Source organism: Pipistrellus hanaki, assembly GCF_964339955.1.
Source record: "Pipistrellus hanaki genome assembly, chromosome: 2".
Classification (NCBI taxonomy): Eukaryota; Metazoa; Chordata; class Mammalia; order Chiroptera; family Vespertilionidae; genus Pipistrellus; species Pipistrellus hanaki.
In genome coordinates, this window is record NC_140504.1 from 14,801,147 (window position 1) to 14,827,667 (window position 26,521).

Below are 26,521 nucleotides of genomic sequence, written 5' to 3' on the forward strand. Positions count from 1 at the left end.
GTAAACTATCGTAGTCTTCCCACAGAGACAAGGTTATGAACGGCAGATAATAAATAAGGAACTAACATTTACCAGGCCGTTTTGGTTTCTCTTCACAACCCTGCAGGATGGTGGTCTTACCCACATTTATCCTTTAGCTGCTGGAATTCTGTGACCCTCCCAGATCAGCTTTTATAAAGTCACACAGCTAAGGTGCACATCAGATCCCTTTGAGCTGGCATCGTATTTTATTAACATTTCCACATGACCGCTAGGCTCTTTAACACTATGCATGCAGGATTTCAGAAAACTCTCATTACAACCTTGAGAGGTAGGTATATTTGTTACACTGGAGGAAGCAGGGGCTTCTGGAACATGGGAGGCAGTCCAGGATGGTGCAAAGGATACTAAGGTGCAAAGGGGGACAAGTCAGAGACCTGGCTTCCAATCCCAGCGGCAATGTGGCCAGCCATGTGACCCTGGGTGTGTTTAATGCAATCTCCAGGCCTCCGCTGTCTCCTCCTCATGTGTACAACAATAACCCTCACTTTAGAGTGTTGTTTTAAGGCTTACACACATATAATTAAAGTATATGAAATGCCACAGAGCACAGAGTAAGTACACAGTCCATGGCAAACTGTCTACTGCCTACAGAGATCACACAAGGAGTAGGATGGAAATTCCTCCAGCCCAATTTCTGCCTGCTGATATAAATAAATGAAAGGGGCACCGCTAACATATAATGTAGCTTCATTCTATGTAAGCATGCTCTTCGGCACCAATCTCCCCCTAACCCTGCTAGCTCTCGCTGGGCTGATGGTGCTGGGTTACACTCCGAGGCTAGTTTTTGTAACGCACAAGGGGATGCTTAAGCAGCCCTGGCTTCCTGCTATCTCCCAAGTCCTGCAGGAACCAAGGCTGTGCTCCCACCCCTCCCAGGAACAGACACACCTCGGGCTTCTTGGTCTCCAGAAGCTCCTTGTTATGGCTTCCCTTACACGCCTTAAGCCAAAAGCACTTAAGTAAGACCCGCCCTCCCCATCCATTCATCTCAGCCACGAGGGCGGAGCCCTGGGCTTGAAAGGGAGACTGGCCCTGTGCTGCCAGGGCCGTGAGGGTACGCAGGACCTCAGGCAGAAAGAAGCCTGTGTTCAATGGTGCTGGCCCTCCGTGGGAAGGGGGATGGAGTGGGATGGGAAGAACAAGGCAAGGAGGGAGGACTCAGAGCAACTGGGCTGAGCAGACAGAACGAGTCCATTTCAATTTACTTTGCTGAGGGAGGGAGACAGAAGGAATTTCCCGCAGCAGAACCAGGGCAGAGGTGTGTCCTTGGAGGGAGTGGCCCTAGTCATTCTCAACTTGGCAAAGTACCTTAATTATTTCCTTCTCAAATACATCACAGGCAAACTGCCTGGATTTGCTGGAAAGAGTAATTACCTTGCTGCCCTGATTCAGCCATTAAGTGGCTGAATAACCCACCCCTTCTTTTACATGGGTCATAAGTGAAAATAAAATTTCTCTTCTGAATGTGTACATAGTTGACCCTCAAACAATGCAGGGCTTAGGAATACCTGTACTCACACAACCCTGAGTAGAAAATTTGCAAATAACTTTTCTTTTTTTAATCCTCACTTGAGAATATGTTTTTATTTATTTTAAGAGAGAGAGGAAGGGGGAGAGAGAAACATCAATCGGTTGCTTCGCATCCCATCCGGGAATTGAACCTGCAACCTTTTGGTGTACGAGACAATGCTCCAAACAAATGAGCCACCCAGCCAGGATGCATATACAACTTCCGACTGCCCCAAAAGTTAACCGCTAATAGTTTTCCATTGACTGAAAGCCTTCCCAAGAACATAAATAGTCAATCAGGACATATTTTATATGTTATATGCATTCAATACTGTATTTTTACAAAAAAAAAGTAAACTAGAGAAAAGAAAATGTTATTAAGAAATTCATAAAGAAGAGAAAATACATTTAGAGCATTTATTAAAATAATCTATGTATAATGGAACTGCACAGTTCAAACTTGTGTTGTTCAAGGGTTAAATGTATTACCATATTCCTCCAAATATGTGGACTTATTTCCCTCTCCCTGGTCTAATATAACTTTTATCATTGACTTTATTTTTTATTACATGTGTCAGATGAAGCTAATATGCAATATTCTAAATTAAGTGAAACATCATTTTGGTACAATCTCATCTCTAAATATATATATTTAGAGATGAGATTATAAGAATATTTTGATATTTAATTTTTCAAGTTTAATGTTGCTGTTTTGCTAGGAAGATTTGCTTTGCTTTTAAAGAAATTCATTATATAGGATATTAACCTTGGAGAAATATGGAGAACAGCCCTGGCCAGTTTGGCTCAGTTGTTGGAGCATTGGCTCACAGACTGAAGGGTCTCAGGGTCGATTCCCAATCAAGGGCACTTGCCTCAGTTGTGAGCTCGATCCCTGGCCTGGGTCAGGGCATCTGCGGGAGGTATTAATAGATGGATCTCTCACATAAATGTTTCTCTCTTTCTGTTTCTCTCTCGATCCCTGGCCTGGGTCAGGGCATCTGTGGGAGGTATTAATAGATGTATCCCTCACATGAATGTCTCTCTCTCTCTCTCTCTCTCTCTCTCTCTCTCTCTCTCTCTCTCTCTCTCTCTCTCTCTCTCGATCCCTGGCCTGGGTAAGGGCATATGTGGGAGGTATTAATAGATGTATCTCTCACATGAACGTTTCTTTCTCTTTCTCTCTCTTCTCCCCACTGCCACACACACACATACTATCTAAAAACCAATGGAAAAATATCCTCCGGTGAGGATTTAAAAATAAAGAAATATGTGCAATTTTGGTCTTTTGCTCCCGATTTTCGGTTGACTTTTTTTCGTTTCAAAAGTCGTCTTATACGCCGGAAAATACGGTAGAGAACAGATTCTGTAATAACATGTAATTGTGTTATACCCTGCTACACTTGACCCTTATACTGGTATCAGAACTCTTGTGTTAAAGTTAGGAACTCAATCCTATCAACTTGTCACAAAGTCTGACTTGCTTGTCGACCCTTAACACACACTAAACACATTTCTGCCGCGCTGTCATGTCTGCTCCACTACTTCCTGACTCATCCACACTTTACACCAGACTTTCAGAGGTTCCTGTGCCCCCTAAGCTATGTGGTCAGCGCAGTGATGGGCACCGAAGACAAGTTCCACGTACAGCTGCTGAGCGAGTGAGCACTCGGCAAACTTACCACTTGGTCCACCTTCTGATTGTCGGCCGGGGACAGCAGCCACTCGATGTCCAGCGGCCCCTGGTCTTCCGGACCTTGCGTAAATTTGCAGGGCAGGTAGGCAGTTTCCCCTTTGGCCTTTTCAATCATGTGGTCAGGACTGGTGATTATCAAACTTCTGGCGACATCTGGAGAAGGAAACACACATGTGGACTAGGCATCTGAACCCTCGGCCCACCCAGCCGTTCAGAAGGGACACAGGATGCTGTGAGAACAAGATGCGAGTTCAAACTCAGAGGTGCCCGGTTTTCAGTTGGTGCGCTTTTGTAAAATTAGAATGACAATGTAAGGTTGTATTCAATATAATCATCTCCTTTAAGGGCTCGGTGAACTTCCCAACTGTATAGAGGGTGTTCACACCCAAGCAGATGTTTAAAACTGAATTTAGCTGCAATCTCTGCAAGGCCAGGTGTGCCATGCCAATTCAAGGTCACATTAGCCATGCTCGCCTTGGTGCCACCAACACAATGGGAATTCCTTATCGCTGGGACGCATGCTGATGAATTCTTACACCTTTTCTTCTTCTTTAATTCTAAGTTTTTTGTTTTGTTTTGTTTTTCAGTTTTGATTTCATAACTTTTTTTTAATTTTTTTTTTTATTGATTTTGTACAGAGAGGAAGGGAGAGAGATAGAGAGCTAGAAACATCGATGAGAGAGAGAGTCATCGACCAGGTGCCTCTTGCACACCCCCTACTGGGGATATGCCCGCAACCAAGGTACATGCCCTTGACCGGAATCGAACCCGGGACCTTTCAGTCCCCAAGCCGACCTCTATCCATTGAGCCAAACCAGTCTCGGCTGATTCCATAACTTTTATTGAATGCTTGAAAATATTTCTAAGCTAAGTGGGTAGAGCCCAAGAGTTCTCATCACAAGGAAAAAAACATATTTTTTATTTTGCTTTCTTTTTTTTTGTGTGTGTATCTCTCTAAGAGCTGATGGATCTTGACTAAATTTACTGTAGTAATTATTTCACTCTACATGTAAGTCAAATCATGCTGTACATCTTAAACTTATGCCGTGCAGTATGTCAATGATATCTCAACAAAACTGGAAAAGAAGCTGCCAAAATAAGATGCCCTGTGCCCCAAACAAATGTCTAAGAGATTATGCTGATTGAGTTTGTCAAAAAGAGATGCCTTAACCCCACTGACACATTGTCATTACAAAAAAAAGTATCCTTCTTGAGTTGGTGGTGTGAACACAATATACAGCTGATGTATTACAGAATTGTATCCCTGAAATCTATAATTTTATTAGCCAATGTCACCCCAATAAATTCAATAAAAATAAAGATAAAGTATCCTTCTTGCTGCTAATGGTTTACAACAGGGGTCTTCAAACTACGGCCCGCGGGCCACATGCAGCCCCCAGGGGAGTCTGATCCTGCCCGCCAGGTTTTTTGGGCAGTGAGTGAAGCCAAGGTGTTACAGTAGGAATTAGTAGTTCATATAGTCCGGCCCTCCAGCTCTCTGAGGGACCGTGATCTGGCCCCCACTTTAAAAAGTTTGAGGACCCCTGGTTTACAACAATCTTTTACATGCATAAAAGGTAGAAATAACCTCTGAGCAAAATGGCGCCACTTCTTAATCTACATAAGGGTAAAAATACCAAGCTCAATCAATTCACGTCCTTTTTTTTTTTTTTAAAGCAATTTTGTTCATATCAGTTTCACACACAAAAATAGGTCTGTTCACTACTCATGTCTTATGAAAGATCAGAGTTCGAACAACCTAACAATTCCCACAAAACTTAATTTTTTATTATTTCACTGTAAACTCGTAAAGGATTGCATAGCACTAGTTTGTCAATCTATGTTTCCCTGATGAGGACATTTCCTCACACATAAATTTAAACATCTAATGTATGCAGAACCAAAGTTTCAGCTGAGCAGCAGATTTCAGCAGCTCTCCCATTCCGGCCTCTCCATCACCCACCCTAACTTCCGTGGCAGGATTATGACCCGGAAGAGGCCCGAGGCACTAAAATCAGGCATGGTCCATGGGTCCCGGCTTCCTCCCCTTCTCTTCCCTCGACCCCCCCATAAAAATAAACACACGAGAGAAAAATTAGAGTAAACCCAAGTCCTAATTCTCCATAATGAGGTCAAACCAAAAATGAGGAATTAGCCATCCCGTGGTCCTTTTCCATTAGCTCATTGGCTATCACTTGTAATAACATGCTAACGAAGTTGAAGCTTAAAGATTGAGAACGAAAGAAAAGCCAGATTACGTTTAAGACCATTTATACTCAGGAGCCATCGTAAGCATTTTATCACATTTAAGTGCCCTCCTTAAACAGCAGATTAAAACTGGACACAGATTCTCCACTCCCTTAAATCAGAGGCTGGCCTCACACTGGCCAGTAGAAAACGGCAGACGTGTGGCTACTCTGAAGGGAGGCCTCAAAAGGCCTTGCTGCTCTCACTCTCGCCCTCCCAAACCCCTGCCACCTGCCACCGAGTGAACAAATCACACAGAAGAGAACGGAGGTGTCTGATCAATAGCTGCAGCTGCCCGCCATGCAGCCCCCCTGGAATACTGGGCAGCAGTCCAGACCAGCTGCCGGCAGCCGCAGTGAGCCCAGAGCTTCCACTCCGAGCCTAGCCTAAACTGGCAACCCATAGGATGAGGAACAAAGACACGTTATTGTTTTTAAGGCTCTAGAGTTTGGACAAAGATTGATGATGATACACCATCCAAATCCACCAATTCGGCCCAAATAGACTACTTAATATTGCCTCCAAGAAGTCCATACCACTCCAATCTGCATTTCATATCTAACATTCCTATTTAAAACTATGTGATTTGAAATTTATGTGTGTGATCTCAAGGGTCTCTCAAGAATCAATCCCCAAAATACACACTTTCTAACATTTGTATATATAAAAGCCGAAGCGATCATTACAACTGTACAATTCGAACAACCAGTCGACCAGTCACTATGTTTGTGCACGGACCACCAAGGGGTAGATGCTCAACACAGGAGCTGCCCACTGGTGGTCAGTGCGCTCTCACATCCCACAGGGTGAGTGCCACTAAGCCAGAAGCTGGGCTCACGGCTCACGGCTCACGGCTCACGGCTGGTAAGCTGGTAAGTGCTGCTGCAACAGCAGGAACCTTTCTGGGGTGAGTGTAAGCAGTGCGGTGCTGGCTCAGGCTCCTCGCCGGCCACACTGCTACAGCCCCCAAGGGGTCCTGGATTGTGAGAGGGATTGTGAGAGGGTGCAGCCCAGGCTGAGGCCGCCCTCCCTGCCACCCCACGCATGCGTCATGCACTGGACCTCTAGTTTCTAATAAACCCTGTTCCATTCCTACCTCATTCACCAACGTAACACTCTACCTCTTAGCCTAGAATGATTTTTTTCTGTTTCTCTACAAGTGCTCACAGTACTTTACTTTCTGCTACCGGTAAGGCCTTTTGGCCTTAGGATAGGGTATCCTGGAGATTTTTCCCTTGTAAACTTCATTGTGAAGTGGACTAAAGTAGGCTCCATGGTTTTGCCACATCTTCTAGATGAGCTTATGTTCTGCCCATACTTCCTAGTGCTTTTAACTGATTCTTTACAATATTGACTTACCATGAAATCATTAGTTCCATTAGGGTTGGGAGAAATTATGGACCCCTCTATGTCTCCTTGTAGTTCCTTGTACATTAGTACAAAAGAATTGGGGACTAGGTTATACATTTGATCAATTTTAGAAAAGCTGAAAGAGCATGAATCTGCCAGTCGAAGATGAATTCTGCTTCTTTTGCCACTACAATTTGTTGCCTGTATTTATCTTGGTAATAACACTTTTAAGTGTTGAGTAAGAGAAAGACAATCTGAGCACAGCCCAGAATGAAACTTCCATTCCAAAAACGAATCAAGACACAGTGCCAAAATATAGAGGTAAGGCTATGAGAGTGAAAATTTGCTAATAACAACAACCACCAATAAAACTTCCTGATCACTCAATGCTTTTAGGGTTTTTATTTTATTAAATTAAAATTAAAAAAAGTCAAAGGACATCAGCCATATAAATTTTTCTAAGTTCAAATTAGAATAAAATACAACTTAAGTTTTTGTAACAGTGCCTTTTATTCTTATTTGATACATAAAAAGCACTTTTATCTTTCCGGAGAACCTTATAAAACAGTTAATGAGAGGAAGCACTGGGAGAAGCGGGAAGTCCCCACCTGCGGAGCACGTGTGTTTGTGGATGCCGGAGCACGTGTGTTTGTGGATGCCGTCCCATCGGAATGCCCCACTTCCTCCCGCAGAGAGCACCTCCAGCCACTTATCCGCCACCTTTCACCTCCTAAGGCTCTCCCCATCCCACAGGCAGGAAGTAAACCACTTCCTCCTATTACACAACACGCCCTCACAGGTAGTTGTTTACAAGCCCTGCCCTTACTAGTAAGCAAACAGGTTCGCTCACTGAACAGATTTTCTCTGGAGGGTATATCCCCAGGCCTTATTTAGCAAGTCCTTAGGACCTGTGGTTTCACAAAAGGAGCTCGGGGCAGAGGGAAGGAGAAGGAGGAGTGATGATGGCAGAGAGGACCACCAGACCTTGTGGGGAAAGCAGGAAGGCCATGGAATATCTGTATCCAGGGAAGCAAAGGGGTGGAGCCATGGAGCCCAGACAGGAGACAGAGCTCAGAGGGAGCTGAGCAAGCCGGTTACTGTCCATAGTACAACAAATGTTAGCACATCTGGGTTAAAAAAAAAAACGAACATGATTAGCCCTAGCTAGTTTAGCTCAGTGGATAGAGCAGTGGCCCGTGAACTGAAGGGTCTCGGGTTCGATCCTGATCAAGGGCACTTTCTCTCATATCGATGTTTCTGACTTTGCTGCTCTGTACCACTCTATCTAAAAATTAATGGAAAAAATATCCTCAGGTAAGCATTAACTAAAAATAAATAAAAAGCTAGTAGGATTTCAGCTTTAAATGCAACTTTATGTACAATTATATACAATTATGAGGGAAATACAACATTTAAGAAAACCTTTTAGTTGTGTCTATTCTAAAATCACAGCTATGGAAGAAAAGCTGCCTGGCTATCTCTGAGCTATCTCTAGAACAACATCAAGCAGAAAACGATTACCACTGATAAGTGGTTTCTCAGAGTTTCTGGAGTCATTCCAAAGATAGCAACAAAAAAAAAAAAAAAAAAAGGAAAATTATAAATGAAAACAAAAATGTAAGGTTAATTCTTAAAGTCCTGTATAGTTCTTTAGTTTCTTGGGAAGGGGTATATTATGACGACCTTAATATCAGCTGTGATGAAGAATCTATATGACATTGAGATTTTTTGAGAAATGTCAAAGAATGCTATAATGGTTTACTATTTTAAACAGACAGGACCAATCATCAGAGACCAGGACTCTCAAAGGACACACCTGAAAAACTGATAGATAATCTATTGGGATCCTCCTCAGGGGCCTCCCTCATATTTCCACCCTTAAAAGCCCTTAGGCCAGAGGACCCTGTGCTGTCCCTCCCCGGAGCACCCCTGGTCCTTCCCTTCCCCTCATCTGCTTCCCTGGGGCTTTGAACATTGCTGGGGGGTTAAAGAAAACACTTACGGAAGCTAGAAATTATGCTCTTTGCTATCTAGTAGGAGTTTTGGTTGTTTAACTCCCATGTGTGCTACTCAGTACAGTATGTTAACATGCATATAGAACTAAGGATAGTCAGATACGTTGAAAACGAGAAGTGACATTGTGGATGAAAGGGGCCACATGCTGACCTGACAAGCTCAGGGGAGGCCTGCAAGGCAGTCTTGTAAACTCAGAGACCTATACTAACCACAAAAGACGGTCTGAAATTAAACTTTTAACCAAACGCCGTTATGGTGGGTGTTAGTCTTATGCCGGTATCTTCACTGACAAGGTCAACCTTTACCTTAATCAAGCCTATCTGTCTTTTTGCATCTATGATAACACACCCTTTGAAATGTCTGGGTAACTTATAACTTCCCTTTTTCTGGAGACCCTGGGTTGTGGTGCCAGGACAGATACCACAAATTCCTTCATTATCTTGTTAATTGTTCCTGCTGCACCCACCCAAGTATTTGTCCCTCATTTTACTTTTTATCCATTCCCATCGGCCCTTCCCCCACTTTGCTTTATCCCACCTCCTTAATCTATCACCAATGAATTTCATGTAACTCACCCATGTCCCTTCTTTTGATTGCAATGTATAAATACAGATATAACCCACCATTCTCTGAGCATTATCTCAATTCTTTGAGGTTCCTCTTCCTGGCAATATATAATAGTTTGGCTCAAATAAACTCACAAAAATTCTTTACGGGTTTCAATGGCTTTTTACGTTAACATTACTAAGTATACTTATTTGCTTTTCTATGCAGTTTTAAAAAATATACAAATTCCCAGCTCTCCACCCTCAAGGAGAAATGGAAAATGACAGGCACCCAGGAAATATCTAAACGAAAATGGAAATCATCATCTTGACAATAAATAGTAACCAAGAGTGACTGAGGCCAGGCACTTTTCAAAATACTTCAAACATATTAATCCTTCCAAGTCTCATAACAACTCTGAGGGAGGTGCTACTGCTCTCCCAGCTGGGAAGACACTAAAGGGGAATAAGACACAAATGCAGGCAGCCTGGCTCCCAAGCCGCACTCACCCGGTAAGTAGCAGTCCCCCAGTAAACTGCCTGACACAGAGGATTCATTTTTAAAATCACTGTAAGCACAGACCCATTCCAATCACCATGGTGGGTAAGAGCCTGGAATTTACACTGTTCTACTCCTTAACACATTTCTAAAGAGAGCATTTTACGTAGTACGTAGCTCAGGAGTTCGGGTGAACCTTTTTTTAAACAGGGAAATAAATACTAGACTAGGAATCCATTGTCAAAGCTTGATCGTTTTGGACATGTTGCGTCTCTAGGGCTCAGACATAAATTAAGGGTGTTGAACTCAATTATCAGTTGCAGGTCTAAATATGTCCTGATGTTAGACCATCCATCAATCAACCAACAAGGAGCCTTCCCCTGACATCCACCACCTCCTCCCCCAACCACAACTCAAAAAGGCAGGAGCAGCAGTTCTGAGCTCACCGCACCAGTGCTGACATTTCTGAGCCGGTAGCAGTCCTGCCCGTTCATAGTGTGGGCTCTAAAGTCAGATCTGGCCTGGCTGGGGTGGCTCGGGGGCCCAGCATCGACCCATGACCAAAGGTCACTGGTTCCATTCCCGGTTAGTGTACATGCCCGGGCTGCAGGCTTGATCCCCGGTGCGGGTGTGCAGAAGGCAGTCGATCAATGTCTCTTTCTCTCTCTCTCTCTCTCTCTCTCTCTCTCTCTCTCTCTCTCTCTCTCTCTCTCTCTCTCTCTCTCTCTCTCTCCCTCTCTCTCTCCCCCCCTCTCTCTCTCAGGCAGCCGATCAATGTCTCTCCCTCCCTCCTTCCTTCTCTCTCTCTCACCCTGAAATCAATAAAAATATATTTTAAAAAAATAAAATGGGAATCAATAGTAATAACGCCTACTCCATTGTAGGGGTTAAATAAAATAATGCATGTAAAGCATCAGAACAGTGTTAGCATGACCTGGTATGATCTTTTCAATAAGCAGCGTCTAGTATGACAGTTCACTGACATCTTATAACCCTGTCACTTCTATTAGGAAATAAGCTCCTGTAGTATTGGGAAGGTAGCTTACAGTTTTTTACCCCTCACACTTAGTCCATAGAGGAAGAACTCTGAGTCTGATAGGGAATAAGTGACACTGAAATGTATCGACTCGGTTTGGCAATCAGAACATCACTGGTGACCCAGGCCTGAGCGGATTTACTGAAGGCTTTGTGTGGTGTTGCAAACGGATCTATCTGACGACAGAGGCTGAGGTTTATGAGTGAAAACAGAAGTGACTGACGACTGTTCTGCGGGACTTTCGAGGCTCTCAAAAAAGGGAGAATACAGTGAAGTGTGATGATCAAAGAAAGTGTGTTCTGAAATGAGAACTGTGGAGTATGTTTATAAGTCAAAAGGATTGAGTGATAAAAGGACAGCAGAACACATATAGTAGAACAGAGACTTAAGGATCAAGATCCTGGAAAAGGAAGATACTTAGGAAATGGGAGGTTAGTCACCTTTCAATTAGAATGGAGGGGTCTTGGCCGGGTAGCTCATTTGGTTAGAGAAGTGGTCCGCAAACTCATTAGCCAACAGAGCCAAATATCAACAGTACAACGATTGACATTTCTTTTGAGAGCCACATTTTTAAAACTTAAACTTCTTCTAACGCCACTTCTTCAAAACAGACTTGCCCAGGCCGTGGTATTGGTGAAGAAATTCTGGTTTTAAAGTAAGCAGAGACCAGAGCTGGTGGAAAGGGGTTAAGGGCCCAGAGATCTCACTGAAGCAAAAGTGGTTCTTTTATCACTCTTTTTGCTCAAGCTAGCTGGGAGACAGTGAGAACAGAGTTCAAGGTTTCAGAGGAAGAGGAAGCATGAGGAGAGAGCTGCCTAAGCGAAATGGATAGAAAATCTCTGTATTTTAAAGGTCAAGGAACTGCAGTTAGAAAAATGAACTGTAAAAAAGTGTAAATCTGAAAATGCCGATATAATGCTGTGATGGAGTTGGGGGAGGGACGTGGGTTTGAGATATAGGGGTTCAAAACAAGTAACCCCAAGATGTGTCTCTGTAGTATGCAAGTTATCTTGAGCTAAGGAAACCAGACCTTTTGGACTCAAGAGGAATAGAAGAATCTGAATTAAGGGCCTTGCCCATACTAAGCTATAGGACAGCAAACTACTCATTACTGAGCGTCTGCTCTTCTTGTCATCCTGCAAGGACCGTCTGAAGCCACAAGGCACCTTATGTCATCTTTAGCCCAGACTGCCATCTATACATCACTTTAACTAACTGGCCCTGAGACTCTCACGTATGTGGGATTCTCATGCACACATATGTATTAACTTTGGTTTTCTCTTGATGCAATTGTTAGATCAGCCGAAAAGAACCTTTGAGGACAGAGGAAAGTTCCCTGCTCCCCCCACAGTGGTAAGACATTTCTTGGCCAATGTGGAGAAGCAACCAGAAGTCTGATATAATAAGCAGGAGACTCCAGGCTAAAGGGCTGGTACACAACGGGGAGGGGGAAATGGCCTGGAGGAGGGAACCATCAGAAAGAACACCACACACCTTTACATTGCACAGCACATCTGATCTTGTTGGCGCGGTGAGCTGGTTATAATAAAGGAAGGGAGCGAAGGGAACCAGACTTGAAGCCTGATGAACTAGGGAGCTGAACTGTCTACAATAAGCCTGCTTCGCTAGGAAGTTGCAGCACTCACAGGCTCCCAGGAGACCACCCCATCCTTACCCTGGGGACCTAGTATGAGAAGGGGACAGGAAAAAAAAATCTCCTGGAGAACAGCTGGCCTGGAACCTGGACTACTGGTGAGGGAGGGGGGAAATCAGGGAGGGGAATTCCTTTGCCGGGCACATGTGCAGTAGAGGCCAAGAGCACAGGGAGAGGTCCTTCTACCTTGAGGCATGTGCAGCAGGTACCAAAAGTAGCAGCCAAAATGGAAACCAACAGGGGTGAAGCCTGGCCTTCGAAAAGGATCGGACTGGATGAGGGCATGGCACCCTGTAGGTCTATGAAAGGGATTGGTTAAGGCAGTGGTTGGCAAACCACGACTCGCAGCCACATGCAGCTCTTTGGCCCCTTCAGTGTGGCTCTTCCACAGAATACCACATGTGAGTGCACACCTACAGTGCGACTGAAACTTCGTGGCCCACGTGCAGAAGTCGGTCTTTGGCTCTCAAAAGAAATTTCAATCGCTGTACTGTTGATATTTGGCTCTGTTGATTAATGAGTTTGCTGATGATGAGCACAAGCCTGGGAAAACCCCAGGAAGTAGACTGGATAAGCAGAAAGAGAGCTCACTCATTTGGAAAACCAAGAAAATACACGGATAATTGTTGGGATTCTCAGGGCTGTGCTGCCAGAGCCTGTCTGCCTCTCCATCCCTGAGGGTGCATCATTTCCCTTCACCCCGGTAAACCTGACTGCGACATTTAAATTCTTCTCAGGTACGTGCCCCTTTGACAGTAATCTCTCGTGACACGCAAGGACCCATTTTTCACCAGCAACCATCTGACCGCCAGCTCGCTCTGCTGTCCCCTTCTTCCAGGGGCAAGCTTGCTGAGAGTGTCACAGTGATGTCTTCCTCATCTCTCTCAAAGCACCTACTTCAACTCCTAGCCCACAGGTACACATTATTTAGCTGCAAACTTCACCCACAGAGATTGAGGTGCTCTATAAGAAATATTTAACATATAATTTATAAATCAGGAGCAGGGAAAATATCCTATCCTCTATAATAAAAACCTAGTATGTAAATTGTTCCCTCAGGCAGTTGTTCAACCAGGAGTTGAATGCTTGCTATGACGTGTGCTGACCACCAGGGAGTGGCACACAACATGGCAGGCAGTGGCAGCAGGGCCCCGATGAGAGTGGACCAGTGGGATGGTGGAGCAGGTGAGCTGGCGGTGCCAGGCCAAGGTGGGTGCAAGCAGGGGGCCAACTGCCCTGAGACCAGCAGCGGCAGCAGGGGGTGGAGCTGCCACCGGATTTCCAGATGCTGAGGGAGTGGAGGGGGAGGGAGGGGGAAGGGGGCGTGGAGCAGGCACCCCAACCGATCACAGCACAGGCGGAATGGTGGAGCAAGTGAAGGGGCAGTGCCAGGTGGGGCTTGGAGGTTGGGGGTGTGAGCAGGCCACCCCGGAGCCCCATCTGTGCACGAATTCATGCACTGGGCTTCTAGTAAATTATAATTGAAAGCCAGGCAAGGGGAGTTCAGAATGTAGACATGCAGACAGATTTTTACGTATCTGTTGTCTTGGATTGGGATCCACCCCTTCCCATTCCCCTCACCCACACGCACACTCATCTCAGGAAATCATTAAAAAAAATTTGTTATTTTGTTTTTAGATTTTAATTCTGATCAAAATTAAGCCTCAACTGTGTAGCATATTATCTTCACTGTATTCTCTACAGAAATACTAGTTTCAGAATTCTCTGACAAAACAAATGCAAATAGGGTATTTTGCATTATGGGTAAAGCAGACCCGTTGCCATGGTGAATATTTTCACCACCTTCATAGATTAATCTGTATCGCTCCATTTTAAGCAATCTGCCTTTGCTTCCTTGCTCATAAAAACCTCAGGCTCTCTTCCTTTAATTAGCATGAGACAGGAATAACTGAGTACTTGGTGCAAAAAAAAGAAAAACTCGGGTGAAGTGTCTTATAAAGATGAGATCACAGAAAATAAAAAGCAAAGAAATAGACATAATACCAAAATGAGTAAATAATGTTATCTCTATGGAAAGTCCCAAAGTTAATAAAGAAAGCTTTAATTACAATAAGAAAATCACCCCTGTTATAAGCATGTCTAACTTGATTGCCTCAATCTTGGCATTAATTCCTTTCTAATATCCCAAAATGAATTCCAATTTCCCTAGCAACATCACCAGAGGCCATTCTATTCTTATACTCTCCATAAATGCATTTATTCCCCCATAGGCAAGCTAAAAATATGACTTTTGTGAATATATTTGTTTTTTTATGCCTTATACCTAAAATATAAATGCACATACTGTTAAAAAAGAACAGCTGATATAATTTTGTGTGTAAGTAACAAATGCTCTAATGTTATAAGAAATTAAATTAAAAAAACAAAAACAAGGGATTTTATTTAACAACTAGTTGCCAATAGGAATACCCTGTAATACAAATAATTATTTCCTATTTAAAATCTCATGAAGGCAATTCCAAAGGCATGTTCCATCTGACAAAGCTATTTTGATGGCACGCCACACCCATGCTTTTTTTAGTTAGAAGATGTTCTGAGACTAGATATGATGATGGAATGCAACTGGAGCTAAAGCTCCAAGTCCTAGAGCCATGCTGACCTATAAATAGAGTAGGTGCTAGCCACATATGGCTACTGAGCACTTGCAATGAAGATCAATTTGAGACGAAGGTCAAATAATGACCAGATCTATAAAAAGAGTTTACCTCATTAATGTTTAATTAGATCACATATGGAAATATTTTTTGTATTTTGGGTTAAACAAAATATATTCACTCCCTCCCTCTCTTTTTTCTCCCTCCCTCCCTCCTTCCTTTCATCTTTATTGTAAAGTATTACCTATTTTTTAAAGTTTAAAGTTCCCCATTTCCTCCCACTGACTCATTCTAGTCCACCCTTGCCCCAAGGTTTCCCCACACAACTGTCTGTATCCATTGATTATGCATATAATCTCTTCCCACACACCCCCACCTTCTGAGATTCTACAGCTTGTTCCATTCTTCTGTGTCTCTAGATCTATTCTGTTCGTCAGTTTATTTTGTTTATTAGATTGCACATATGAGGGAGATCCTGTGATACTTGTCTTTTTCTCTAACTAATTTATTTGGGTTAAACAAACAGAATGTTTCACAACTCTGGGTTCAATATTCCTACCAGGTATAACTTGTTGGGCTGAGGAGGAGCCCGAGAGCTCTAATTCCATCTGAATCCCAGCTGGAATCCATATGTAGGATCCATAATAAAGGCCCCGACCCACATATAGAGACAAATGAAAAATACGGAGGCCCCATTAGTGTGAAGATAGCGTAGCACTCAGCCATAGTTCACATCTCGGCAAATATGGGTGACAGAGTCGAAATTGGTTGCATATAACATCTACAGATGTGCTTAAGGAAGACCAGGGGGGAAAAAGCCTATCTAATAAAAGAGTAATATGCAAATTGACCATCACTCCAACATACAAGATGGCTGCCCCCATGTGGAAACAAGATGGCCAGCAAGGGAGGGCAGTTGGGAGGGACCATGCCTGCAAAGGAGGGCAGTTGGGGGCGATCAAGCCTGCAGGGGAGTGCAGTTAGTGGTGACCAGGCTGGCAGAGGAGGGAAGTTGGGGGCAACCCGGCCTGAAGGGAAGGGCAGTTGGGAGGGACCCAGGCCTGCAGGGGAGAATAGTTGGGGGGGGGAGGGGGAGACTAGGCCTGCAGGGGAGGGTAGTTGGGGGCAATCGGGCTGGCAGGGGAGCAGTTAGGCATCAATCAGGCTGGCAGGGGAGTGGTTAGGGGGTGATCAGGCTGGCAGGCAGAAGCTGTTAAGGAAATTAGGAAGGCAGGCAGGTGAGCAATTGGGAGCCAGGAGTCCTGGATTGTGAGAGGGGTTCCACATTGGAGAGGGTGCAGGCTGGGCTGAAGGACAAACCACCCCCATGCATGAATTTCATGCACCTGGCCTCTAGTTTTTTAATTTCAAAAAAAAAAAAAAAAGGAATACAAAGTGTTCTTCCTACCCCAAGGTTGTCAGGATAGTGGATTCAAAGGACATACGTGTGACATTGTCTTAAAAACTAAAGAAGAGTCACTTTTCTAGCCCAGAGTTACCGTAAGAATCAGGTTTCACATGGTACAACCAACTAGGTTAAAAAGGCTTCTCAATTCTTGCGGTAGAAGTGCCCCAAAACAAAACACTGGAGAGTGTTTGTCTGGCCTATCGGAGAAAACACCCAGGGGAACCCTCCGGTGTTCAGGAGTTCAGAGCTCTCTTCCCCGGGGAGCCGGAGGCTGAGGGCGGTCAGGGAGAGTCACAGGGAGAGTCACTGTAACAACGTAACAAAGATGGCTCTGCACGTTGGGTTCGGTGTATCTGCATGTTCCTTGAGAGCAGTTCACCTGTGCAGCCAAAGCATCCTTCCTTTGATGGAACCTCTGAAACTCACAAAGAACATACATCGACCCCAGTGATTTTCCACCTTTCTCATCTCATGGCACACAAACTAATGGCTAAAATTCAGCAGCACACCCAAAAATAAATTATATTTTTTTGTCAACCTGACAAAAAGGAAAGGTATAATTTGGATTCATTCATTCAGTGTTGTGTTTTCTGTTGCCAGGTTTTTTTGTTTGTTTTTGTGTGTGCGCATGTTTGTGTGTGTGTGTGTGTGTGTGTGTGTGTGTGTGTGTGTTTTACAATCTAAGGGAAAAGGGACTGTGTGTGTCCCTGACTAGAGTCAGGTATACTGCATGTTTTAAAGATTCTTGCAGCACATGGCTACAAATCTCTCATCTACCCTATGGGAAGCTGAAAAGTAACCACGATTAGTTTCGTTGTTTCTACTCAAAATCTATACACATGTTTATCTCTTAGAGGTAAATGGGGCCTGGCTGGTATGGTTCAGTGGTTGAGTACCCACCTATGAACTAGAAGGTCCCATGGTTCCATTCCCAGCCCAGGCACATGCGGGGCAAGACCCCCAGTGGGAGGTGTGCAAGAGGTAGCCAGTCAATGATTGTCTCTCATTGGGATTCTCTCCCTCTCTGAAATCAATAAAAATATTTTTAAAATAAATGGAAACAAATATCTTCAAAAGGCTCTAGCCGTTTTCACTCAGTGGACAGAGTACTGCCCTCAGACTGAAGGGTCCCAGGGTTTGATCCTGGTCAAGGACTCGTACATCGGTTGTATCCTGGCCCTGGCTGGGGCACCTGCAGAAGGCAACCAATCAATGTGTCTCTCTGTCTCTACCCCTCCCATCCACTCTCTCTCAAAATCAATGGGGGAAAATTTTTTCAAAAGAATGAAAGTGATTTAACAGTTTCCAAAGAAATTTGCACTGTCTCAGTGTGTAAACACACTGGTTAATTTGACCTTTAATCCTTTTTCTCAGCAACTATCAAAGGGCAAACTAAAGAAGGCCACTGAACTCACACCTACCCTAAAAATAGACTACTATCTCCTTCCCTCAGTCTTTTGTTCTAAGAGCGTCCTAACAGTGAAAATAAATTGCGAATGCTGCTGAGTCAAATTAAGGCCTTGAAGGCTTCAACTCCAGCTGGGGTGAGTCAAGAAAGTCAATGAGATGGGAAAGCATGAGAGAGACAAAACGTCTCTTAGGTCACAAGTGTGCCACTGAATGTAGAAACATTTTCAACTTCCTTCCCACTTTCTTTTAGGGATGGATTCAACAAATGGTATGACACAGAAATGCCACTGACAGAGCCCCAAGAGGACAGCGAAGCAGATCCTGAGCTCTGCTGGCTTCCCGCGCAGATGGCTCCGCCATGCCCAGGCGGCCTTCTCCTTCCCCTCACTCCCCCTGTGATGTCAGGACCAGGAAGAGACCACGTAGACTTTTTCAGTCCTGGAAAAGTTTACTGCTTTTCACTTCCACTTAGCACCACACTCATCAAAAGAGATCAATGTAATTCCAATTCCAGTTTAACGATTATTCTAGAATATTAGACTTGTTTTCTTAAATAATACCAGATAGGTGAAAGACAGAAAACTAAAGGCATAAGCTCATTTTAGTTAGGTAAATTTTAATTATTTTCTGGATTAATTTAATAACTTTTATTTTTAAACGTAAGTTGTGTTTTTTTGTTTTGTTTTGTTTTTTTAATATATTTACTGATTTCAGAGAGAAAGAGAGAAATCATTGATCAGCTGCCTCCGGCACACCCCACACTGGGATTGGAGCCCACAACCCAGGCAGGAATTGAACCATGACCTCCTGTTTCATAGGTTAATGCTCAACCACTGAGCCACATTGGCCAGGCATTAGTAACTACTTTAAAGTTCACATACATAACTTGCTGGCTACCAATCAAACAAAATAAAAAAATCACTGTTTCACCCTGGTTGGATGGCTCAGCTGGTTGGAGTGTCCCATACATACAAAGGTTGTGGAGTTCAATTCCCAGTCAGAGCACATATCTACCCTGTTTCCCCAAAAATAAGACAGTGTCTTATATTAATTTTTGCTCCCAAAGCTGTGCTAGATCTTATTTTCAGGGTATGTCTTATTTTTCTATGCGCTAGGTCTTATTTTCGGAGGATGTCTTATTTTCGGGGAAACACGGTACCTGGCTGCAGGTTCAATCCCCAGTTGAGACATGTATGGGAGGCAACATCAATGTTCCTCTCTCTCTCTCTCTCTCTCTCTCTCTCTCTCTCTCTCTCTCTCTCTCAAATCAATGAGAACATATCCTCAGGTGAGGATTAAAAAAAAAGAATCTGCAGTCTCTATTCTCAACTTTATTTAATTATACCAGGTAATGATTTGTGTAGGGTGAGGAAAGGTAGAAACAGGGAGGGGGATGTAACAGGCTACAAACAAGCAGATACAAGTGAGACGGGGGTGGTGTTACGGTTCTGTCCACCACGGAGGGCGTGGCTCATGGCAAAGCTGGAATACCACGCTGGCCTGGGCAGGACACTGGGCCCAGCCCTGCTCACCTCCTCCGAAACGTACCAATTCTTGATCTTCCAACCTCCCTCCCCTCCACGTCTTTTTCTCAAGTCAACAAACATGAACTCCTGTCTAGTACACCTTTCCCGGTTTATTCAGTTCACATGCACTGTGCCATATACTGGGAATGCCAGGGAGAATAAACAGACAATCCCAGACCTCATAAAATGTACAGCCTGGCGAAGGAAAGCAATCGCGATAAAGGCACGCCCGGTAGGTGTGCACATGCCCGGCAGCCGGAAGTGCCGGAGCACAGGGTAAGCTCACGTAGCAGCACACCCATGACGAAGCTATTTCAGCAACCATCTTAAGATACTGAGATAACGTGGAACAGTGTGGCTGGAGAGATACATGTAACTTGGAAACTGACTGGATGTAAACAAGTAAAAGAAGAGGGAGAGTCAAGGAAGACACACAGATTTCTGCCCGGCCATCTTGGTGGCTGAAAATGCCAAGGAATGTGAGAGACCATGGTGACATGTAGACAGGTTCAACCAGAACTGCCTGTGGGGAGTCTAAGCTAAGAAGTCTGCAGTGGGTGGATGGAAATGATTGGCAGAGCTTGGGAACAGATTAGACACAGGCTGGAGGCTGCAGAGACTCACATGGTAGCTGAAGCTTTACACTGAGAAACCCCAACACTAAAGGTACAAAGAGGAACCTGGGCCCACAGAGGGGAAGGAGGAACCAGCTTCTGGGCCTGGGTGGCTGGAAGTTAAAGGAGTCCTGATAGGCTGGCTTCTCCAGTCTCCCCTGGGCCTGCTACTGACTCATGACACTAAGGCCATGAGTCATGGCCGTCCGCTGTCAACACAACTGCAGGTGCACAGAGATTTCTCCTTCCCCTCGCCGGAGGCCACTCCTACTAGTGCATTGACCACACTCTGGCTTTCCTCTCACCCCTTCCAGAAACTGTCCTCCCTGTGGAACCGATTGATTTCCTGGAGTGTTCTTAATAATCTCCTAATGGTAAACCCCGCTGGCCTTACTTCTGTGACAGTGTCTGAGACCCCACACCTTTTAATTCTCCCTCATTCCCTGTCACTCCTCATGGTTCACCTGTGTCTACTTGTGGCTGTTGGTGTTCCCGTGTCCCATTTCACCTTCTCCTCTGGTCAGTCCTTCCCTCCTTTCCTCATTAACCTCACACTGGTGCCACCGATCAGCGGCGATTCCCAGGTCTCTGTCACTCACCCTCGCCTCTCTCCTTAAGATCCAGATCTTGGTTTAAACCTCTTTACTGGCTATTTTCCCCCTTCATCCCCTCAGGCACCTCAAAAATACAACCTGCTCCAACTTAAGCTCACTGTCCCCTCCTTAAAACGTGTTCCTCTTTATGGGCTAGTGACTCCACCATTCCCTCAAGCCAAAACTCTTACTGCTTCTCTCCAACCCCTTCTGGCCACTCATTCAACCAGTTCCACGGCAATCCCTCAACACAACTTTCCAGAGCAAAGAGGACCCCCGGCGCTGTGCACTCCGCTGTGTTTCAACAGAGGCTGCTTCCGTCCCTGTGTTGGCTCTATCAGGTCTGCCTGCCTTGGAGCGGCTGCAGAGTTCCGCATCATTCAAGAGAGTGATGTCACCTCACTCCTTTAATGCCTCCATGGGCTTCTGGGGGCTGCTGTGGGAGGTCAGGGGTGAGGGGTGCACGCTAATTTCTCATCTCCTAATAAGCTCTTGGAAAAAGCCTTTAGATCTCTGTCCACCCAAAGTGTGGTCAGAGTGACATCATGGAGAGCTTGTTATAAAATGCAGAATCCCTTATAAGAATGACTCACGTGCACATCAGAAGTTTGAGAAGTGCTGGCTAGATGCTTTACGGGAACTGGATTTCTCAACTCCCAAGACACATCGTGCCATTTCAGAACTGTGTCTTTCAAAAGCTGTACCATCTGCTGGGAAGGTCCTATCAAGCCTTCTACACCTTGCAGGCCTACGCTCACGTAAGAGCCCCTAGCGCAAGACAGTACCTACATAGTAGGCCAGAAACAGGTCATTGATTGGGCCATTTAATCAGCTAACAGATGAGTCTCGGGTTCTGAGGAGCATTCAGGTGGAAGTTGAATGTTAGGCAGCTGGAAGCAGAGGCCCAGAGTTCGAAGGAGAGGTGAGCTGAGCTGGCAATCTTCCTAAGTCAGTAGCAAACTATTTCAGAGGTTACAGTAATGAATAGGTGAGGTCACCCAGGTTTAAGATGGAGACTGAGAAGACGACGATGAGCCAAATGGTGGGAAGGCTGACACTGAAGGGACCTATTGTAGGAGGCAGCGTAAATCAGGTTAGCAGGGCGGGAAAGGACCACAATAGGAGTCCAGGAGCTCCCCCAAAATAAATGGATCTGGCACCCGTGATTGTTACCTTTGGCAACAGAAGCTGGGGTGGGGCTGGGGGTGGGCGTGGGGTGGGGTGGGAAGTGGATCAGAACAATGAGGGCAGAGAGAAAGCAGATGCTTAACTTCTTTAGCCGAATACCTGAATGGGTCAGGGCTAGGGAAATGACCACTGGATGAGAAGGGAGAGAAAAGAGAAATGCAACTGACGAGAGCTACATCATATACATGAACCTCGTGGCAAAAAGAGGTTAAAAACGTGGTTACACAACCTTTGCTGAACATTGGCCAACTGCCAGGAGCCACGGGCTAACCCTGGGGCTCTAACAATAAACAACGCAGGTAAGGCCCCTGCCCTCTGACCCGGCGCAGGGAGACACATGGGGTCATTGATGGAGATCCCGTCACACACAGGTTAAGGAGCCAACGTAGAGTGGCTTCCCCTTGTAGAAGAGGCCACTTCTGCTCTGGTGGTCGGTATAATGGCAGGAATGTCAATGGTGAGAGGTCCATGGAGGGATCAAGTTCACATCTAGTAATCCTTGTTATTAAAAGACGCCAGGAAAACGAAAAAGAAACGTTTCACCTTGCTCCTCAATAACTCTGATAGGAGGACCCCCACTCTTGACACATAAAGTGAGTGAGGCACACAGGAGGACAGAGACCTGCTCCATCTAGGGCACATGTGTCAAACACAAGGCCCGCGGGCCAAATCCAGCCCGCCAGGCCTTGCAATGTGGCCCGCACCGCGCTGTCATCACTGCACTCCGCTGTCAGTTTATGACATTGTCAGTTTATGACTGTTCAGTAAACCATTCGGCCCGCGATTTAGGCTGGATTTTAGATTTTGGCCCCTTCTCTGATTGAGTTCGACACCCCTAATCTAGGGGCTAACGAGTGATGGGGAGACCGGAATCACCGACGGGCACATTTTCAGTTCCACTCACGCTGACAGCGTGGGACACAGCAGCACCCTAGCTTTAACAAGATGCCCGGGCGCTGCTGCTCTCAGGGCCCTGAGCCACACCAGTCTGCAACCCAGTCTGAGCCCTCGATCCTCACGTTTTCAACAAAGATAAAGGGCTTAAAGGGCAAATCATAAAAACCTCCATACTTGGCGCACAGCCAAGACAACAGCACGTTCTTAATAAATGACTAATAAGCAATAATAGGATTTTAGGATGTGGATTAGAGTACTCAAAGAAGAAAGTATGCCCTGGCGGGAGGCACAGTTACTTAGAGTATTGTGCCAATACAGGGGTGTGGATTCCATTTCCAGCCAGGGCACACACAAGAATCAACCAAGGAATGCATAACTAAATGGAACAACAAATCAACCTTTCTCTCCCTCTCTCCAATCAATCAATCAAAAAAAAAAAAAATTTAAAAGAGCAAAGTAGCTGCTTTTAGAGGCAGAAGAGCATAGTTATAAGAGCAAGAATGAAGAAGGAAATTTGTGATCTTGGCAAGTTACAGAACCACTCCGTGCCTCAGTTTCCACACCTGTACAACAGGAATCATCATAACACATACCCTCTAAGGTTGCTAGATAAGAGTGTATGTGAAGCCCTAGATTCTAGGGCCTAGAACAGTGCCTGGTATTTAGTAACTGCTCAACGAGGCTTTAATTTTATGGCCATTGCTACTGCTCTACTACTACTGCCTACCAGTGCTGTGGTATGCCTGGTTGCCAGTTTGGCAATTAAAATGCATCCAAAGGAATTCTACCAGCAACCAGAGTATGGCACCAAACTCCTTACAACCCACACAGAGACAGCTAGCTCCAGAGGAAGCTCTACCACTCACAGCACTGCAACTTTTAAAACATATTAAGTCCCCACCTTGCTTTGCCAACTGCAGGATTATGCTACCACTCAACTGGAGTTCTTCATAAATTTCTGAAGTGGCAAGAAGTAGCTGAAGAAATACGCAAAACCATACACCAATCACATAGCTTTTGAGTTGTCTCCTATGCTGGAAAATTAAAAATAGTTGTCTGGCCCCAGTTGGTTTGGTTCAGTGGATAGGGACTGAAGGGTCCTGAGTTCAATTCCAGTCAAGGGCACATACTGTGGTTCCAGACTCCTCCCCTGCCTGGCAGCCAATCCATGTGTTTCTCTCACATAGATGTTCCTCTGTCTTTCCCTCTCTCTCCCACTCTAAAAAAAAAAAAAAAAAAAAAAAAAAAAAAAAAAAAAAAAAAAATCAATGGAAAAATATCCTCCAGTGAGGATTAAAAAAAAAAAAAAAAAAAAAAAGCTGTCCAGTTTAGCTAGATGTTCGCTGTACCCTCCTGTACACTTGATGAGCAAAATGGCCTGTGTGTCAAAATACGTTTGTTGGTGATTGTGCCTACCAAAGTGAGGCATCCAGAAAAATCCAGTTATCCAAATACCCCTGAAAAGATATTCTCCGGCATGGTTTGTTCTTCTACTTTCCTGGTTTAGATGCAGCCTAAGATATCCTCCCCTCCCCCCAGAGCACACACACCGTGAGCTCAGCTTCTACTTCAGGTCAGCCCTCCACAGAACAAAAATGGGAACGGACCACGTCCACTGGTTCCTGACCCTTCCTCTTTCCCAGAAAGCTCTGCTTTGGAGATTCCAGACCAGGCTGACTGATATGTATCAAAAAGGTGGAGATAGTGCTCACAGACTCACAAGGAAGATTAGACTTGTTAATAGAAGGTGGATCCCATGAGAAATGCTCACAGCTGTGGCATCCAACAATGGAATTACCATTTGAACAGGAAGTAGAGAGCCACCCCCCAGCAGAAAAGGCCACCTGATCCTGCTGCTTTCCAGCACTCACAAAAATTATCCTTCCGGAGGCTACACAACGTGCCTCTCCTAGGGACCCACCCATGAATTTAAAAAAAAAAAAGAATCCTTTGGTTACAAAATGACACAAATGCTTCTTTTGACAACATCAGTTGTTAAAACCCTGACCAGGAAATAGACCCGCGTTTTCCAGGACCAAATACCGATGATTCCTAATGGCACACATTTTTTTCTTAATGACACACCATTGTTAAAATGCCCTCTTCTCTTTTCCGTCCCCGAGAAAGGCGCAGCCGAAAGACACACTTGGCAGATCCTTTGGGAGCTGCCCGTACTAGTCATCACCCCATCTTATCTTCAAAGTGAGGCTGATCACGAGGTTATGAACGGCCCCGCGCACTTTGCCCCGCAGCCTGCCTTTCGGAAGGCAGGAAACCCACCTCGGGGTGCCCGCCGGGGGCTCCGGGGCGCCGCCGCCCGGTGCCCGGCGCGCCGGGCCCGCCTCGGGGACCCGCCCGGGGGGAGCGGGGGGGACGCGGGGCCCCGGGCATGCGGCGCCCCTTTCCCAGAGGAACCCCCCGCCACGGGCGATCTCGGGCTCGGTGTCCATGTAATCATGGCGTTTGCAATACGGTCTCCCCGCTCGGACGCTCCCACACCTGGGCTCTCGCCGCCCTGGGCTCCTGGAAATCGGGGAACCCTCCCTGGACGGAAATCGGGGAACCCTCCCTCCCTGGTCGGACCCGGCGCGGAGGGAAGGGCGCGAGCACACAGGGCAGAGCCCGCAGCGGCCACAAAGGAGGGAGCGCGGACCCAGCGCGCCGCGCCCACCCGCCCGCCCGCGGCGCGCCCCGGGGACCCCCGCCGCCGCGCCCCTCATCCTGGGGCTCCGATCCCCGCTCCGCCAACGCCGCCCCCCATCCTCCTGCCGCCAAGCACCCCCGCCCCCCGCACGGCTCCCTCCGGAGCCCCTGCACCTCCTCGCCTCGCGCACCCAGCCAGCCCGGCAGAACCGCCCGGCGCGGGTAGCGCCCCCCAATCGCGCCCTCCCCTCCGCCCGCGCCTCATTGTTCCCGGGTGGCCGCCGGCTCGGGCGCCCCGGGCGGAGGCTGGCCGGGCCATGGGGCGGCGACGGGAGGCACCGCACCGCCGCCACACTCACCGGCGACCCCGCACAGGATCAGGAAGCACCGCAGAAGCGCCATGGCTGGCGGCGCGGCCGTGCGCGGCGACTGCGGGGAGGACGGGGGCTGCGGCCGGGGCTGCGGGTCTGCCGGCGCCGGGCGCGCTCCCGCCGGCTGCCAGCTGCAGCACCTCTGCACCTCGCGCCGCCGCGCCCGCGCTCCGCAGGTGGAGCGCGTCACTTCCGGCCGCGAGCCCCGCCGGGCGCGTGGGGTTGCCATGGCGACGGGGGTGGGGGCGCGCTGCGTGCTGCGCGCGCGCCTGCGGCTGCACCCGGGCTGCACCCGAGCTGCTCCCACCCGGGAGCCGGCAGCCGCGCGTCCCAGTCTGAGCCCCGGCACCCGCCGCCGCGCCTTCGGTGACATCGGGGCGATCGGGATTGGTGTCCCAGGGTGGGGCGGCCCCTGGCCCCTGGCCCCTGGCCCCTGGCCCCAGACCACTGCACGGTGGTCACGCCCTTGCTACACTCTCCCGCCCCCCGGAGATCTAAATCGCCGCTCCTGCCTCTCCCCCCCCCCCTCCCTCGGGCAGGAGCGGCTTGGAGCCTCGGGCCACGCGTCCCACCTCCGGCGCTTCGCTGCAGGGGCGGGAGCGCCCGCCTAGCCTGAGGCTCCCGGGAGCGAACCCGGCGCCCCCGCGTTTGTTCCCTGCTCCGGG

At 46.7% G+C, this 26,521-nt stretch overlaps 1 protein-coding gene across 4 annotated transcripts in view; it reads right to left on the reverse strand.

Moving 5' to 3' along the window:
- The window catches only part of CXADR (CXADR cell adhesion molecule), a 61,753-nt gene extending 35,697 nt beyond the window's left edge, over window positions 1-26,056 (reverse strand). For 3 of the 4 annotated variants that reach the window (XM_084872604.1, XM_084872606.1, XM_084872607.1), the window contains exons 1-2: window positions 25,845-26,026; window positions 3,231-3,397 (exon numbers count right to left, since the gene is read on the reverse strand). In XM_084872604.1, the coding sequence (XP_084728730.1) occupies window positions 3,231-3,397; window positions 25,845-25,887 (210 nt within the window). In that variant the 5' untranslated portion in view covers window positions 25,888-26,026. Of the gene's footprint in view, window positions 1-3,230; window positions 3,398-25,844 lie in introns of all 4 variants that reach the window. The other variant, XM_084872605.1, reaches the window with a different exon arrangement.
- Window positions 26,057-26,521: the final 465 nt, after the last annotated feature.